The 13,897-nt window shown below is 34.6% G+C and overlaps 1 protein-coding gene across 4 annotated transcripts in view; it reads left to right on the plus strand.

Annotated features, from left to right (window-relative positions):
- ULK4 (unc-51 like kinase 4) overlaps positions 1 to 13,897 on the plus strand; it is a 205,180-nt gene that overhangs the window by 13,401 nt on the left and 177,882 nt on the right. For 2 of the 4 annotated variants that reach the window (XM_071561347.1, XM_071561348.1), the window contains exons 10-17: positions 1,913 to 2,040; positions 2,146 to 2,218; positions 3,186 to 3,285; positions 3,757 to 3,861; positions 5,875 to 5,935; positions 7,741 to 7,922; positions 9,930 to 9,976; positions 10,766 to 10,844. In XM_071561347.1, the coding sequence (XP_071417448.1) occupies positions 1,913 to 2,040; positions 2,146 to 2,218; positions 3,186 to 3,285; positions 3,757 to 3,861; positions 5,875 to 5,935; positions 7,741 to 7,922; positions 9,930 to 9,976; positions 10,766 to 10,844 (775 nt within the window). The remainder of the gene's footprint in view (positions 1 to 1,912; positions 2,041 to 2,145; positions 2,219 to 3,185; positions 3,286 to 3,756; positions 3,862 to 5,874; positions 5,936 to 7,740; positions 7,923 to 9,929; positions 9,977 to 10,765; positions 10,845 to 13,897) is intronic. The other 2 variants (XM_071561349.1, XM_071561350.1) reach the window with 2 other exon arrangements.

Raw genomic sequence — 13,897 nt, forward strand, 5'->3', positions numbered from 1 at the left:
TTTTGGAATAAATATAAGCAAACATAGAAAAATATTTTATTATGTTTGTCTGTAAATGTTATAATTTTTGAATTTAGTTTAGAATTCTCATGAATTAGTGACTGGAGTCTTACACCATTCAGTGGAGACAGTTTTGGATGTTTAGGAATCGTAGTGTCCTGTCAGTGTGTCACACTGCCCATTCACTTCGAACAGACTCCTTCCTCCTGGCTACAGAATGTGTTAAAATCCACTTCTGAACTAATTGCTGTCAATTGTATTTATTTGTTTACATATTGTAGAACATTGGTGCACAAATTTGACTTGGGTTTGTTTTTTTTTTAAAGCTTTTGTAGAGTCTCACAAACATTGAGTCAGTTTTATCTCTGAGTTTTTTATCTGAGTGAGGTTTTTTGTTTGTTTGTTTTTATTCATTAGGCTTAGAGCGTCACAAAGCCTGTCAGTGCAGCATCTCAGAGCTGTGACTGAGCTTTATAATCTTGCAAAAGCAGCTGACCCATATTCTTTGCTCATGACATCAAGCATTAGTCTAATAGTTGTTTTTGTTTTTTGTTTTCTTTTTTTCTAAATTTGTAATACTCTGCTCTGCTATAAATATGCAGAAATCCCCAAACCTTTTGTGAAAATGGTTTCTAAGTATTAAAAAATTAGGCTTCTTCAAAACTCCTGTTACCTTGCTGGGTTTTTTGGTTTTAATTTTGAATTAGGATATTTAGAGTTGATTTTTATGCTACTTTGTTCTAAATATTTGAAAGATACTTCATGTTCTAGTCTAGGGAACAAATACAAAAATAGTTTTCTTTTAGAATGTTGAATATTTTTGTGTTATATCTACTTCAGAATTTTCTCCCATGTTGCTTAATACCTCTTTCTGATACCAGTGCTGCAATATTGTGGTAATTAACATTTGTTCTAGTTTGAGATACAGCTCTTTGTCTTTTAATTTTAATACTGCTTTCACCTGCAAGACATATAAAAAATTAATATTTACAGTTTATACCACAAAGTAAGGATTTAATCATGGTTTTAGCAAGACCTCAGTGCTCATTTTTGAGGACTTTTCAGAGAATCAGAAGAATCTTAATCTCCTATGAGATACTGGGCTGTTTGAGCTTACTGTTGAGGCTTTTCTAGTGCCTCTGACACACCTGCTGATGGATGCACTAATTGGCAACTATGACAAATGTAGAACACTGGCATGACATGCTGAAGAAGCTCAATACTTTTTCTTTTCCAGCTGTGAGGCCCATGTATCTGTTGTCTTCACAATGTGCATTTGATTAATATTTGATGTCCTGGAGAGCCTTCAGGAAGGTGATAGGACCCAGTTCCATGTGGATAATAGAGGGGCATGCTGAAAAAACCCCAAACAACCACAATCAATAAACTTCCAATTAAGTTACACAACAAAAACCAAACCTAAATAAAGCAAACCTAAAAAAACCCCCAAAAGCCCCACCAAAAATGTAGTTCCAATCTAGGCTACCAACTTAATTATTAGAGTTAGGTTTGTTATGTCTTTTTCCTGTGAAGCACATGTAACATATTAAAATAGTATGTTCTAGAGAATGACAGCTAAATTGTATGATAACAATTGCAACAAATTGTTGCTCAAGCTCTGCCAGGGGAAATTTAAGTTGGATATCAGAAAAAATTTCTTTCCAGGAGAGAGTAACAGGCATTGGAATGGCCTGCCCAGAGAGGGGGTGGATTTCCCATCCCTGGAGGTTTTTAAACTGAGATTGGCCGTGGCACTGAGTGCCATGATCTGGTAAAGGGACTGGAGCTGGACCAAGGGTTGGACTGGATGATCTCAGAGGTCTTTTCCAACCCAATCAATTCTATGATTCTATGAAATAACGGATATGAACCCTCTTTTTCTTGAAACCTGTGATTAATATCTTCTATTAAGCAGAAATGAGGACTCAGAGTCATCAGTGTCTTGGAGTGCCAAAGAGCCAGTGGATACCCATAAAAGTCTAGATAACCTGTCATCATCAAAAGCAGATCTTAAACTACCCAGCAATTCTTTCAAAAGAGGTAATGTTGTTCATTATGTTATTTTTGACTTATTTTTATCAATCCTACCAACATCCCTATGTTTTATTTGATTTTAACCTCTGAATGTTCATGTTCTCTTTGCAGTAGAAACTCAGACTGAATTACGCCCCAAAAGTGCAGTTGATGGTGAATCAAATGAATCCATATTTCTTCTCAGGTATGAAAACTTAAAGAGGAGTTAGAAAACCCCTTGAAATCCTGTATGTTTGGTGTTGGGTTTTTCCCCACTTTCTCTTCAGATGTTTTATTATTCTGTCTCTAACATTGGGTAAGTGTGTCTCCTCCTGAATTTTCTGTTACCAGTTTAATTAGTATTAAAATATTTGAAGAGATAAAAAAGGAGTGTCTGTATTTAAAGCTTATATTGCTTTCTCTAATAAATAAAGCTGATTTGCAACTAAATATGTCTATTACTTTCTGCTAATGAAGAAAACACGTTCATTTGAAGTGGTTGATTTAACTAATTTCCTGGCCTGCCAATTCTAATAATTCTGAAGTTGCTTTTAAATGTTTTAGATTAATATATACTATAAACCCTGAGTTCACTACCAGCTTTATGAAAATTACAACTTTGCAGTATTCTGGTCTCTCCTGTCTTTATTTTATAATTAGCAGACAGGATTTTACAAAGAGAAAGATAAACCCAGTTCACAATCATCCATGAGATTTAGGCAGTCTTAGCCAAGAGCTGGTAGTTAGAAGAAAATAATGTAAAATAAATTTCAATTTTTTCTCACATTAATTTTTTTGTATGTTGTTTGTTCTTAGGAATTAAGATGATAATGTTTTAGTATCTAGTTTGGAGAGTATTATCACTGAGAAAAGAATCAAATTACATTCATTTAACACCAACAACTACAAAATGCCACCTTCCCGTTTTTGACTGGTAAACAGATCCTGACCTTGTCAGAACATATTTAAAAACAGAAAATTCACATCTATTTGTCGGCTCAGGCATAGCATCATTTGTTTGTCAGCTTTGAAAGTTTGCTATTTGGCATGAAAGTTTCAAAAGAGGAACAAAAACTTTTGAAAGTTTCAAAAGAGGAACAAATAAATACTTTGCAGTGAAACTGACTCTGTAGTCTTTATTGGTTTATTATTATTTTATTCTTTCTCTTAAGTTCTCGTCCCACTCCTAGAACTAGCACTGCAGTAGAAGTAAGTGATGCTACTACTGCCCCAATGAAAAATATTCCACAAGGAGATTCATGCATGAGAAAGGTGAGTACAAAATTTATATTAAGTGATGATGGTATGTCTATAGTTAGAATTACAGCCTGGAGTCTGTGACAAAGTCAACTTTCTTATCCATCCATAACTAACAGGAAATCAGTTCCTACACTGTGCAAGTCAAATATATTTGAAAAATATCTTTGCAGAACTCCAGATATATGAGTTAAGAGAGATGCTTAGTCTCCTTTTTTGCCCCAGTGCATATTATCCCTTAAAGGGATGATGTTCTGTTCTTTCCTCTCAATCTACCGTTTGGACCCGTTGCTTTTTCTTCCAGTATGTTTGTGTCATAATTTTCAGTTGGTCCCAGCTGCTATTACATAAAAAAAAGTAAGTTAGAACTTGTTGTTTACAGGCCAAACTGCATGGAAATGTTGAAAGGAGATGTTTTGGGCATAAACATGAACTAACTCTTTTTTGGTGCAAAAAAAGTTTTTAAAGAAACTGTTCTTGTTCTAGGCTGAAAATACGTGCTCAAGTCAGCAGGATATGGAGTCAGCATTGAAAGAGCTCATTTACACTGAAGCTGATCTTATCATAACACCAATCATTGACAATCCAAAGGTATAGCAAAATAAAATGTAAGATTCAGGAACTTGTGGTTGAGGTTATTTTTGCAGATAATTTTTTAATCAGGGTGAAACTTGTTTCCTGTATTTTATAATTCTCATTTTAAAGCAGTTCCACCCAGTCATCTGGCAAGCTCTCATGCAATTTTTTGGCAGTCTGTATAATCCTATTGTGTTGCTAATTTGGAGGTATGAATTATTTTGGGATTGAATAATAATATTAAATAATGTCTTACAAGAAATAGAAGCTACTAAATGCTGCATTCAGTGCTTTTGTAGATTTGTTTTCTGATAACTTGCTTTGATATCTGTTACTTAAATGAACACAAAACTCTGGCTTGGTATAATCAAAACAAGGCCATCCACAAAGCCTTCTAGATTAGGAGTTAGACCTTTACAGAAAAACTTCTGTTACTCTTTAAACTTCAGATGTGATAATGTTTCTGAACTTATTTTCTCTTGAACAGAACACCTGATGTTGTAAGAAATGTCCGTCCTATTTCTGTCATATGTGTTCTGATGTGGTAACAGTTTGTCAGGAGTCTCTTGAGCAGGGACTGACACTTGCTTGACAGCAAAGAACAAACAAAAAAAGCATCAGAGCTCTGCACTGCCACGGGGGCATTATTGGTACAAGGAATAATAGGAAAGAGACTCTTGTTTCTGTGCCAGAAAAGAATGTAGCTGTTTTAGCAACTGTACTCAGTAAGTGAGGGATGCAGAGAATGCAACATTTTTGATTGCAAGTGAGCATCTAAGCTCATTAAGAATGCCTTGCAGCTTTTAGTTGCTGTGTTGCTTTAGTATTAACAATTCTTTAGGTTTATTCTAGTGGATTTTCTAACACTTTCAAAAATTTAAAAAGTTATACAACTAGAAGTGTAACTACCAAATAATACTGTTTAATATGTTTGGAATGAGGTATTGTTGCCAGTGGAGAATTTCAAATCTGTTTGAATGTAACCAGTGTTAAATCTTCAGTTCTGTCTCAGGACTACAACACAAAGCCTTAGTCCTTCACTGCTTCTCTTTTTACCACAAGTATAAGAGATGAGATTAGGGGTAATTGTGCACAGTGATGTGCACATGGAGATTAAGCTCTTTACCCTGCAATGCCAGACTTGGAATTAATGCAAAATAGCCCACTGTGTTCCAGGGACATGTAATCAGAGTCATTGCCTGCCTGGCAATGAATCTTTAGTCTGCTCTTCAGACTAATGGATGATACTGACACCTGGTAAAGCTGAAGAGCTTACAATTTAATCCATGGAAAGGGATTTACTAGATGCTGGCAGAATCTTAGAAGTTGAAATGTCAGCTTATATTGTAAAATTTCCCTGTATTCTGCAGATCTGTGGAGCTGAAGACCTTTTTTACAAAACAGCTCTCTAGTCACACTTAGACTTCATCTGCCAAAGGCCAATTTCCACTTTTTTGTATGCTTTATTTACTGAAAATCACTCTCAAATCCTCAGTCACTGAGCAGTCATCCAATTTCAGGGTACACTGGAAAAAGATGTTTGGGGGGGGGGGGGGAAGTCCCCGTACCTTATGAACAATTAGTTGTTCATAATACTTTTTATCTTCTAGAATGATTGGGTGTATATATGTGTGTGCTGTATGGAAATTAACTGCTAAAACAATTCATGAGCTGTCGCCTTCATAGTTCCTTTCTGTAGCTTTTGAAACCCAAATGCAAGTATTTTTTGCATATAAGCAAGATAAAAGTGTAAACTGAAAAAATCCTATCATTTTGTAATCCTATTTAAAAAAATCACTTAAATAGAAACTCTAGCAATATAATTACATTAAAAAAATAGAGTTAAATCTCCAATATTTGCTTGGAAGGAATACATACCAGAAAACAATGGAAAATTCCTCAGTAATGAGAAGTAGTATATACACCCATCCTGTGCAAATTTTGCATCTTTGTATTCTCATATCCAATTCCTTAGAGATTTTCCAAAAATGTATTAAAACTATTTATAATGTTTGTTTATTTTTCCAGATAATAAAGCAAGCACCGGTTAGATTTGACTTGAAAACTTTACACATACCAGCACATTCAGGTATGGAGCTGCTGAAGGTTCTGTGTGTGTTGCTGTAACTCCCTATCACAGCCTGTAGCCTCCTGATGTAGATTATAAACTGTCACCATTTCAGAACTCAAGTTTTCTGAAACAGCCTCCGTAGTGTTTTTAGCCAGACCAGTTTTGAGTAGCCTTTTCAAGTACTGACAGTTGCATAACATTCCTTTTTCTTCTGCCTTCTTCAATTACAAGCTCATGCTCAAAACTTTGACAATCATCGCTGCTTTTGGGTGGGAGTGAATTTCTTCCAACTCAGATAGTTTAACTGAAGTATTAAAATTTTAAAAAGGCAGGGAAGCAAATAGAAACAGGATCTTAAAATGTGCAGTGTTGATCAGCTGTAATACCAGGCAGCCTTGCCAATCCCACCTTTATTCATGGAAAGTTATGGCAATCATGTTCCAAAAGGTAGTGTGAAACTGGTTTGGGTTTGGATTTTTTATTGTTGTTAGGTTTTCATGTCTAGAAAGACTGCTGTTATTTCTGAAAGCTAAAGTCTGATTGTAACATTTCCTCCCTGGAAACTTTCCTATAGCCTTTTTAAGGAAGCATTATCACAATTATAACCAAGTGTTACCACTCTGCTTGAAGAAGGATATCAACCTTCTGGAATTCACATAGCACTTCTTCCCAGGCATAAGAGTTCATTTTTTTCTTTCTATAAAATATGTATTTTGCAGAGTTAATTTGTTGAAGAAATTTTATAGTGTCCCAATCAAGACTGTACTAGCAGAAAATATTTTGAATTTGGTTTGTCCAAAAATGATCAGATAGAAGTGTCTAAGGGGAGCATTATATTTCCTACCATATTTCAGTAGGTATCACACTGATGTTCTGACCTATTTGACTATTGTCAGTATTTATTTAATATGGGGCAGTGTTTTCTTTGTTGTTGTGTGCTTTCAGAGTTGTAGCATTTTCTGCACAACTTTCTGGTTGTTTTTGAAGATGCTGAATTTGGTGCTGCTCATCACTAATGATTAAAGATAGTATGGAAAAATTAAGATAAATACCTGAAATCCACACCTCTTTTCATCTTTACTAATGTATATTTTAATTGCTGCATCAGTAGGTGTTGTTATTTAAGTGTAAAATTGACATAAAGTAGAGAAAACATGCTTCTAGATATTCTATAGGGGAGTATATCAGGATGGCAGATAAGATATTAATAACTAACCAAAACTGAGGGATTGTATGGCTGATAGGTTGAAATTGACTGTTGAAACTGATAAGTCTGAAAAAAATCTCAATTCATGTGCAGTGGTGAATGAATTGAACCACAGGGTTTATGTTAATTGTTCCCATGACTTGATTTCTTTGTGCTCCTTCTGAAGTCATTTATGCTTTGATGCTACTGAAGTTTAACTGCATAAGTGCTTACCCTCATGAGTATCAATACACACTTTCAATTTACTGATTCTGAGATTTCACTGACTTTTGTTAAGTTTTGCCTCAAGTTTAGTTAAGGTGCATTTTCCCAGTAAGAATTACTAATTATAAAGGCCAACTACTACCTTTCCTAAATGAAATATTTCCTTAGTAGGGTTGCACTTTTGAAAATGCTTTGAGGCTTTTATTGCTCCTTTTCAATAATTTGTTTCTCTTCTTTCTTCTTTTTTGATTTCTATAATCTTCAAACATGAATTATAACATTTTAAGTACTAAAATTATAATTAGAGTCAAACTTTGGAACTTACTTATTCATGCTGATGTTACTTTCTAGAGTGTAAAAGCAACATCAAAGATCCCTGATCTTTAACTACTTGTTTGCTTCTTGTGGTTAGCTGAGAAGTTGTCATCTATGAAAGATGTGGACTGGAGCAGCTTCTTGAAACGAGTGTGTTCCCTGCTTGATTCTGCTGAGAAGAGCACAGGAGCAGCACGTTCTAAACTGAACTTACTGTCCTACCTGTGCACTGTGGCTGTCCACAAGGAGATTGCAAGCAGGCTAATGAGCTCTCAGCTGGTAAATAATAAAGCTCTGAAAGAATCAACATGGTTTACATACTTGCCATTGTCTCAAAAATAGTGTGGCCAGCAGGACCAGGGCAGTGATCCTTCACCTGTACTCTGTGCTGGTGAGGCCACACCTTGAGTGTTTTCAGTTCTGCGCCCCTCAGTTCAGGAAAGATATTGAGGAGCTGGAGCGGGTCCAGAAAAGAGCAACAAGGCTGGTGAAGGGACTGGAGCACAAGTTCTGTGGGGAGAGGCTGAGGGAGCTGAGGGTGTTTAGCCTGGAGAAGAGGAGGCTCAGAGGTGACCTCATCACTGTCTGGAACTACCTGAAGGGAAGTTTTGGCCAGGTGGGGGTTGGTCTCTTCTCCCAGGCACTCAGCAATAGGACAAGGGGGCACAGACTCAAGCTCTGCCAGGGGAAATTGAAGTTGGAGATGAGAAAAAATTCTTTCCAGAGAGAGTGCTCAGGCATTGGAATGGGCTGCCCAGAGAGGTGGTGGATTCCCCATCCCTGGAGGTTTTTAAACTGAGCTTGGATGTGACACTGAGTGCCATGATCTGGGAAAGGGACTGGAGTTGGACCAAGGGTTGGACTTGATGATCTCGGAGGTCTTTTACAACCCAATCAATTCTATGATTCTATGAAATCAGCTGCTTTTTGTTATACGTGTAGAAATCATTGATGTACTGACAAAAATATTATGTAAAAAATATTTCCTAAATTCCATGTCAGTTTTTTTAAAAATGCTGAGGGGAAACTAATTCTTTGTCTTAGATTTCAGATACATTTGCATCTAGTTGTGTTGTATTACTGAAAAGATTGGGGTTAAAACTAACATTGATGGAGTGTGAAACATTAGTCCTTGTAAATCATTAAGTGACAGAGAAGACTGAAAAAAGTTCATGTATTAATTATTAAATTTATTTGGCCATATGTCTGTAAAAGAGCACCTTTCTAAAGAACATGCAGTAAAACTTTCAGGAAGCAGTGCTACAAAGAGTGAGCATGGCCTCTGAAGAGTTGGTTTTAGGGTTTACCTAAATATTGGTTTCACCTTTCAAGAAACATTTTCTCCCACACAAACCATTTTACTGCAATCCTCTGTAGTGGCCTAACATTTCTCAAAATTCTTGCATATTCCAGAGATAAATGGGTGCTTTTTTCCCGATTATGTAAAGGCATCACAGAGGCCATCCTGAGATCAGCACTTTTCATATTATTTAATAAAAAGTGGATTACTTTTAATAAAAAGTAGACTACTCCTACACTTTTACTAATGCACCTCAGTCATAAGCTGACATGTCATGGTTGGATATAGAGACATTAAAGACAAGATTGCAGTGCCAGAAAAATTCAATGAAGAGCATTTAGGCTGGAAGCAGTGCCAGGTCTTGCACCATTGCATTGTAGTGAAAACAGCAAAAAAATTGCTGGAAAGTTTATTTAATTATCATTGGAGAATTTGGTGGGGGAAAACAATAATCCAGTAACTGAATTGCCAGTTAACAGAAAATTTTATAAATCAATTAATAATTTTGCAGTTTGGTTCTTACAGGGCTGATTATATATGTTTATATTCATTATTCTAGTATTTGCCAACTATTTTTGTCCCGTTTCACAAAATTAATTTATTAAATATTTGTTTTGTAATACCATATGAGGATCTCTGTGGTTTGTAAATGAATGTATCAGACTTTTTTCCTCTGCATAGTGTTATTCAGAATGAAAAAGTGTTTTCTTGATTTTTTTTTTAAATGCTGATATATGTTTAGCAGTTTAGTTTAAGGCACAAGTATAGAAAGAAATTGTGGGGTTTTTTTCTCAGCCTTTTTTGTCTTTATTTCTTTAAGCAGTGTTTGCACAATATCTGCCATATTTGGCTGTGACAATTCTCTTTGAAAATGTTGTCCAAATGCATTTTTATGAAATTACTAATATTTTGATTTTTTGTTTACCATTTGGAATTATCAGATCAGAGAAATTCACTAATGTTTATTTATCTGCTTTAAACTATAGTTTCCTATACTGGTGCAGCAGCTGCGTGCAGCCTCCAGCTGGGATATGTAAGTAGCAATAATTTTAAATTAATCTGTTCAAATACACAATTATCAATGAATGTTGTTAAAGATACTCATTAACAGGTTATTTGAGGAGTGTTGTATCCTGTCAGACTGCTCTGGTATCTGACTGACAATATGATGGTGAATATAAGATGGAAGTTTTCAGCATTAAACAGATACATTGCTGTTCTATACGACCAAAGATTATAGAAAATCTGTAAAATTTTATCTAGCAGTTATATAATTTAGTGTATCAAATAGTGTTACTTAAAATCACTGCATACACCAACTCATACCACAATAGGAGTAAAATAGCTATAATGGGAACTTTATTTTAAATACCTGTCAGAAATATTTCAATATGATGGTGCCCTCTGCTGTTTATTTTATAAATGTTGATTTTATTATTACAATTTTTTAAAATTAAGCATTTGAAACTAATTTGGTGGTACAGATATAAGTTCTGTTTTGTCAGCTGTACTGAAAAGTCTAAAATTATCTATAATTTTTCAGTGTTATATGAAAACTGAACATGAGTATGACAGATTAGTAAGACTAACAAACTAAAGAATTTCACTCTTCAGTGTTAAAGAATTTATTGCTAAATTGAGCTGAAATAGTGAAACAATTTGTTGATACAAAGAAAACAAATAAGAAAATCTGAGCTGTAAATAGGACATCAAATCTTTCCTTCCCTTGGCAACCTGGGTAAAATATAAGTAAACGTAATTGTTTTTATGGTGTTTTGTAAATAGTTTTTCTGCACCCACAAACTATTTATTTGAAACACAGACGTGCTAAAGTTGCTCGAGTGATTGGTTTACTGGCATTACACACACCTGGACTTGGAGAAAATGTACCTGTTTCTGAGGTAACCTTCCTTGTTTTTTGTTGGTTTTTTTTTGTCTTTTAGCAGGGAGTTTTGTTAATGCTTTTACTATTTATGTCAGAAGCTTTCACACCTTTTTTCGTTTTGAACCCCTGCTTTCTTTATTTTTTCTTCATATGTGTAAATTGGAATATAATCAATTAATGAAATCTATAAATTTATGAGCTTATTCTATATAGTTGTAGTTCTGGTCTTTACTAACCTGTAGTGGAACTACCCATCAATGATAAAACTCTACTCTTTTTCTCTCCTTTTCATAAAACTAAGTAGTCATTGTCATACTTCTTGTGTGTAGAAAGATCTTTGGTTATCCTGAAACGTAATTGCTATAATTAGCATAAAAACAGTACAATTGATTTTTAGACATTTTTTTTTTCAAAAAAAAGTCATTGAGATGGGACTAATTTGAAATTCCTCACAGTTCTTGGAGAATGTTTTTAATGAAGGGCAAATAATTTTCCTTGAAGAAGAAAAGTATTTTTCATTTCCTTTTTCATTTTGCATGGTCAGTAGTTGGCTTAAACAGAAGACTGACTAGACAAAATTGTCTTACTGTCCTTTTTTTGCCTGTGACACATGCATGTGGATTGAGAAGTCTGGACAGAATATACTGTTTCATATTTGCTTAAAGAGTGGATGTGACATTACTTGCTACTTCATGAGGTGAAGCCAGAGGCTGAATCTAATGAGTGTTTGAATGTGAGACCCAACTGCTAAACACAGGCTGTAAATGCACCTTCGTGCTGGGCAGGTCTGGCATGGAGGAACATGCAGGTACTGGGCAATATCTGACTGTTTTGAAAATGAAGCCAAGGAATTTTTTGGTGGTTTAGGTCCCTCTGGCTTCTTAATTAATATTAGAATTATTATGATTATTTTTCTATCTTAACACTTCAATTCTGTAGGGAAAGCTGAACTCAAAACATTATTGTTATTACTTGTTAGTTTTATAAAGTAACAAAGTGTGACAAGAGTCTTTATAGTCACAGTCATTGACATTTGGTCAAATTCTTCTAATACTAACAGTTGCATGTCAGTTGAATTCGAGGTCACAATTTAAGTGTGCTCTTGTATGTGGCAGATTTTTTCTGATGTTTCACTTCTAAAAGTTGCAGTGAAAACACTCAAAAGGAATTTTGAGATGTCTGTCTAACTTTTGGCTTCAGGTGTTTGCTCAGGTGGTTGGCACTAATAAATTCAGCTGAAGTTTCTCTGTCTTCCCAGTCTCCATCATAAAAAACACGTCCTAGTCAGCTTTTGTATTTGAAACCACTAGATTGAAGTAGCTGTGCACTGAGCTGTAATACTATTTTGTTCAAAATGTTTCCAGTGTTTGTTGGGGTTTTTTACGTGAACATAAAAATTCTTCACAAACAGAATTTAGCATTTATAGATGTATACATATACTTCAAAAAGCATGTTAAATCTGAAACCAGTGACATTTAAATTAAAGGACTAGAAAGGAAAATTAATTTTCATTTTAACTTTCTGGCCTTATTCTTATGTGAATTGAGATTAGTTAAAATTAGTTTTTATATATATTCATTATATATATATTAATTTTTTATATATTCATTAAGAAAAAAAGGATTTATTTTATAGAATAATAAATCTGAGTTCAAAATACATCTATTGTGTTTTATTTCATTCATTTCAATTTTTTTCTCCCAAAGTAATCACTGAATTGAAAAAAAAATATTTTAGAGTGCTTACACAAAAGTAGAATGAGGGGAAAATTTTGAATCCTCGTATTTTCATGTCTTCAAATTTATTTTTGCATTCATAATCTAAAGTCAAATAATTGTAGGCAGTACATAAAACTGAATAGTTCATTTATAGGAAAAGTCGTGTTCCCCTCTCCTCCCTCCAGAGGAATGAGATGAACCTGTGAGTTTATTGACCATTCTTGTTGACTGTCAGCTCTTTTATGTTGCTTAAAAAAAAACCACCACGAAGCAAACCTTTAAACCAGCTGTAATTTATCTTCTTATACGAGGCAGCTGATACTCCAGCTAGAGTTTATTGGTGGCTGCTGGGATTTAGGAAATGTTGAAATGAAGCTGTAGCTGGTCAGAACAACATCACCTAGAATGACTCTGTGATCCAGGTCTTACAGTCTGGAGATAAAGGAGTGATCTGTCTCCTGGTAGGTTTTTTGTGTTTTCTTTCCTCTTCCATTCTTAGTAACTTCTAACGCTCTTGGGGTTTTTTATCTGTTAAATAAAGGTTATCTTCTTCAGCTCTGAGATTTGTTCCCAAATGTGAAAAGTCAGTTGAGAGCTTGTGAAGATGCTATTCTGAAATTATTTCTGCCCCCAATGTCTACCATGCTATTTATATCAAGTTTTCTTTCCAGTTTTTATCCCTCAGCCATGGCCCCTTTGTGGTTTTTTTGTTCCCTCATTGTGCATTCATCCAGTTATTTGTGATTTCTTTTGTACTGCTAAAGTACTGCAGAACCTAACAGAGACTGGTGGCCCTTACATATTAAAAACTGACTCTTTATTCCTTCCCCCTACTGTCTTTTACACACTTAGACATTTATTTAAGGATAGTTTCTCTATCTTTGAGGTTGAATTTGCACCATTAACTTTTTTTGTTGTTGTTATAATGATTTTGTAAGTGACAGTAATATTAAGACCTGAAGAGGCAGAAAAACTTTAGGAAAGAAAGGAAGCCTAATCCTCATTTTAAAGGCTAAAGTCAACTTTCATATATTGTATCCCCAAAACCTTTAATTTGTTGGGGTTTTTTTTAAACATAGTACTTTGGTATTTTTTTAAGCTTTTATTCAGGTAATGAGGGAGCAGCAGTTTCCTTTGAATGTAACCACCAGAGGTCACTAAAACACAAAATATATTCAAGTAAACTCCTGTTTCACAGACTCGACAAGCAACTGTGGAACTGTATAGTATCTTCATTCTGCTGATGTATTCTAATATGTAGGTCATATTAGGAAAAATTAGAATAACTGAATATTTATATATGTGAATTCACTTGCAGTTGATCTGTTGCCAGTTAAGAATTTTTAAGAA

This window comes from Pithys albifrons, chromosome 7 (assembly GCF_047495875.1).
Source record: "Pithys albifrons albifrons isolate INPA30051 chromosome 7, PitAlb_v1, whole genome shotgun sequence".
NCBI classification, from domain to species: Eukaryota; Metazoa; Chordata; class Aves; order Passeriformes; family Thamnophilidae; genus Pithys; species Pithys albifrons.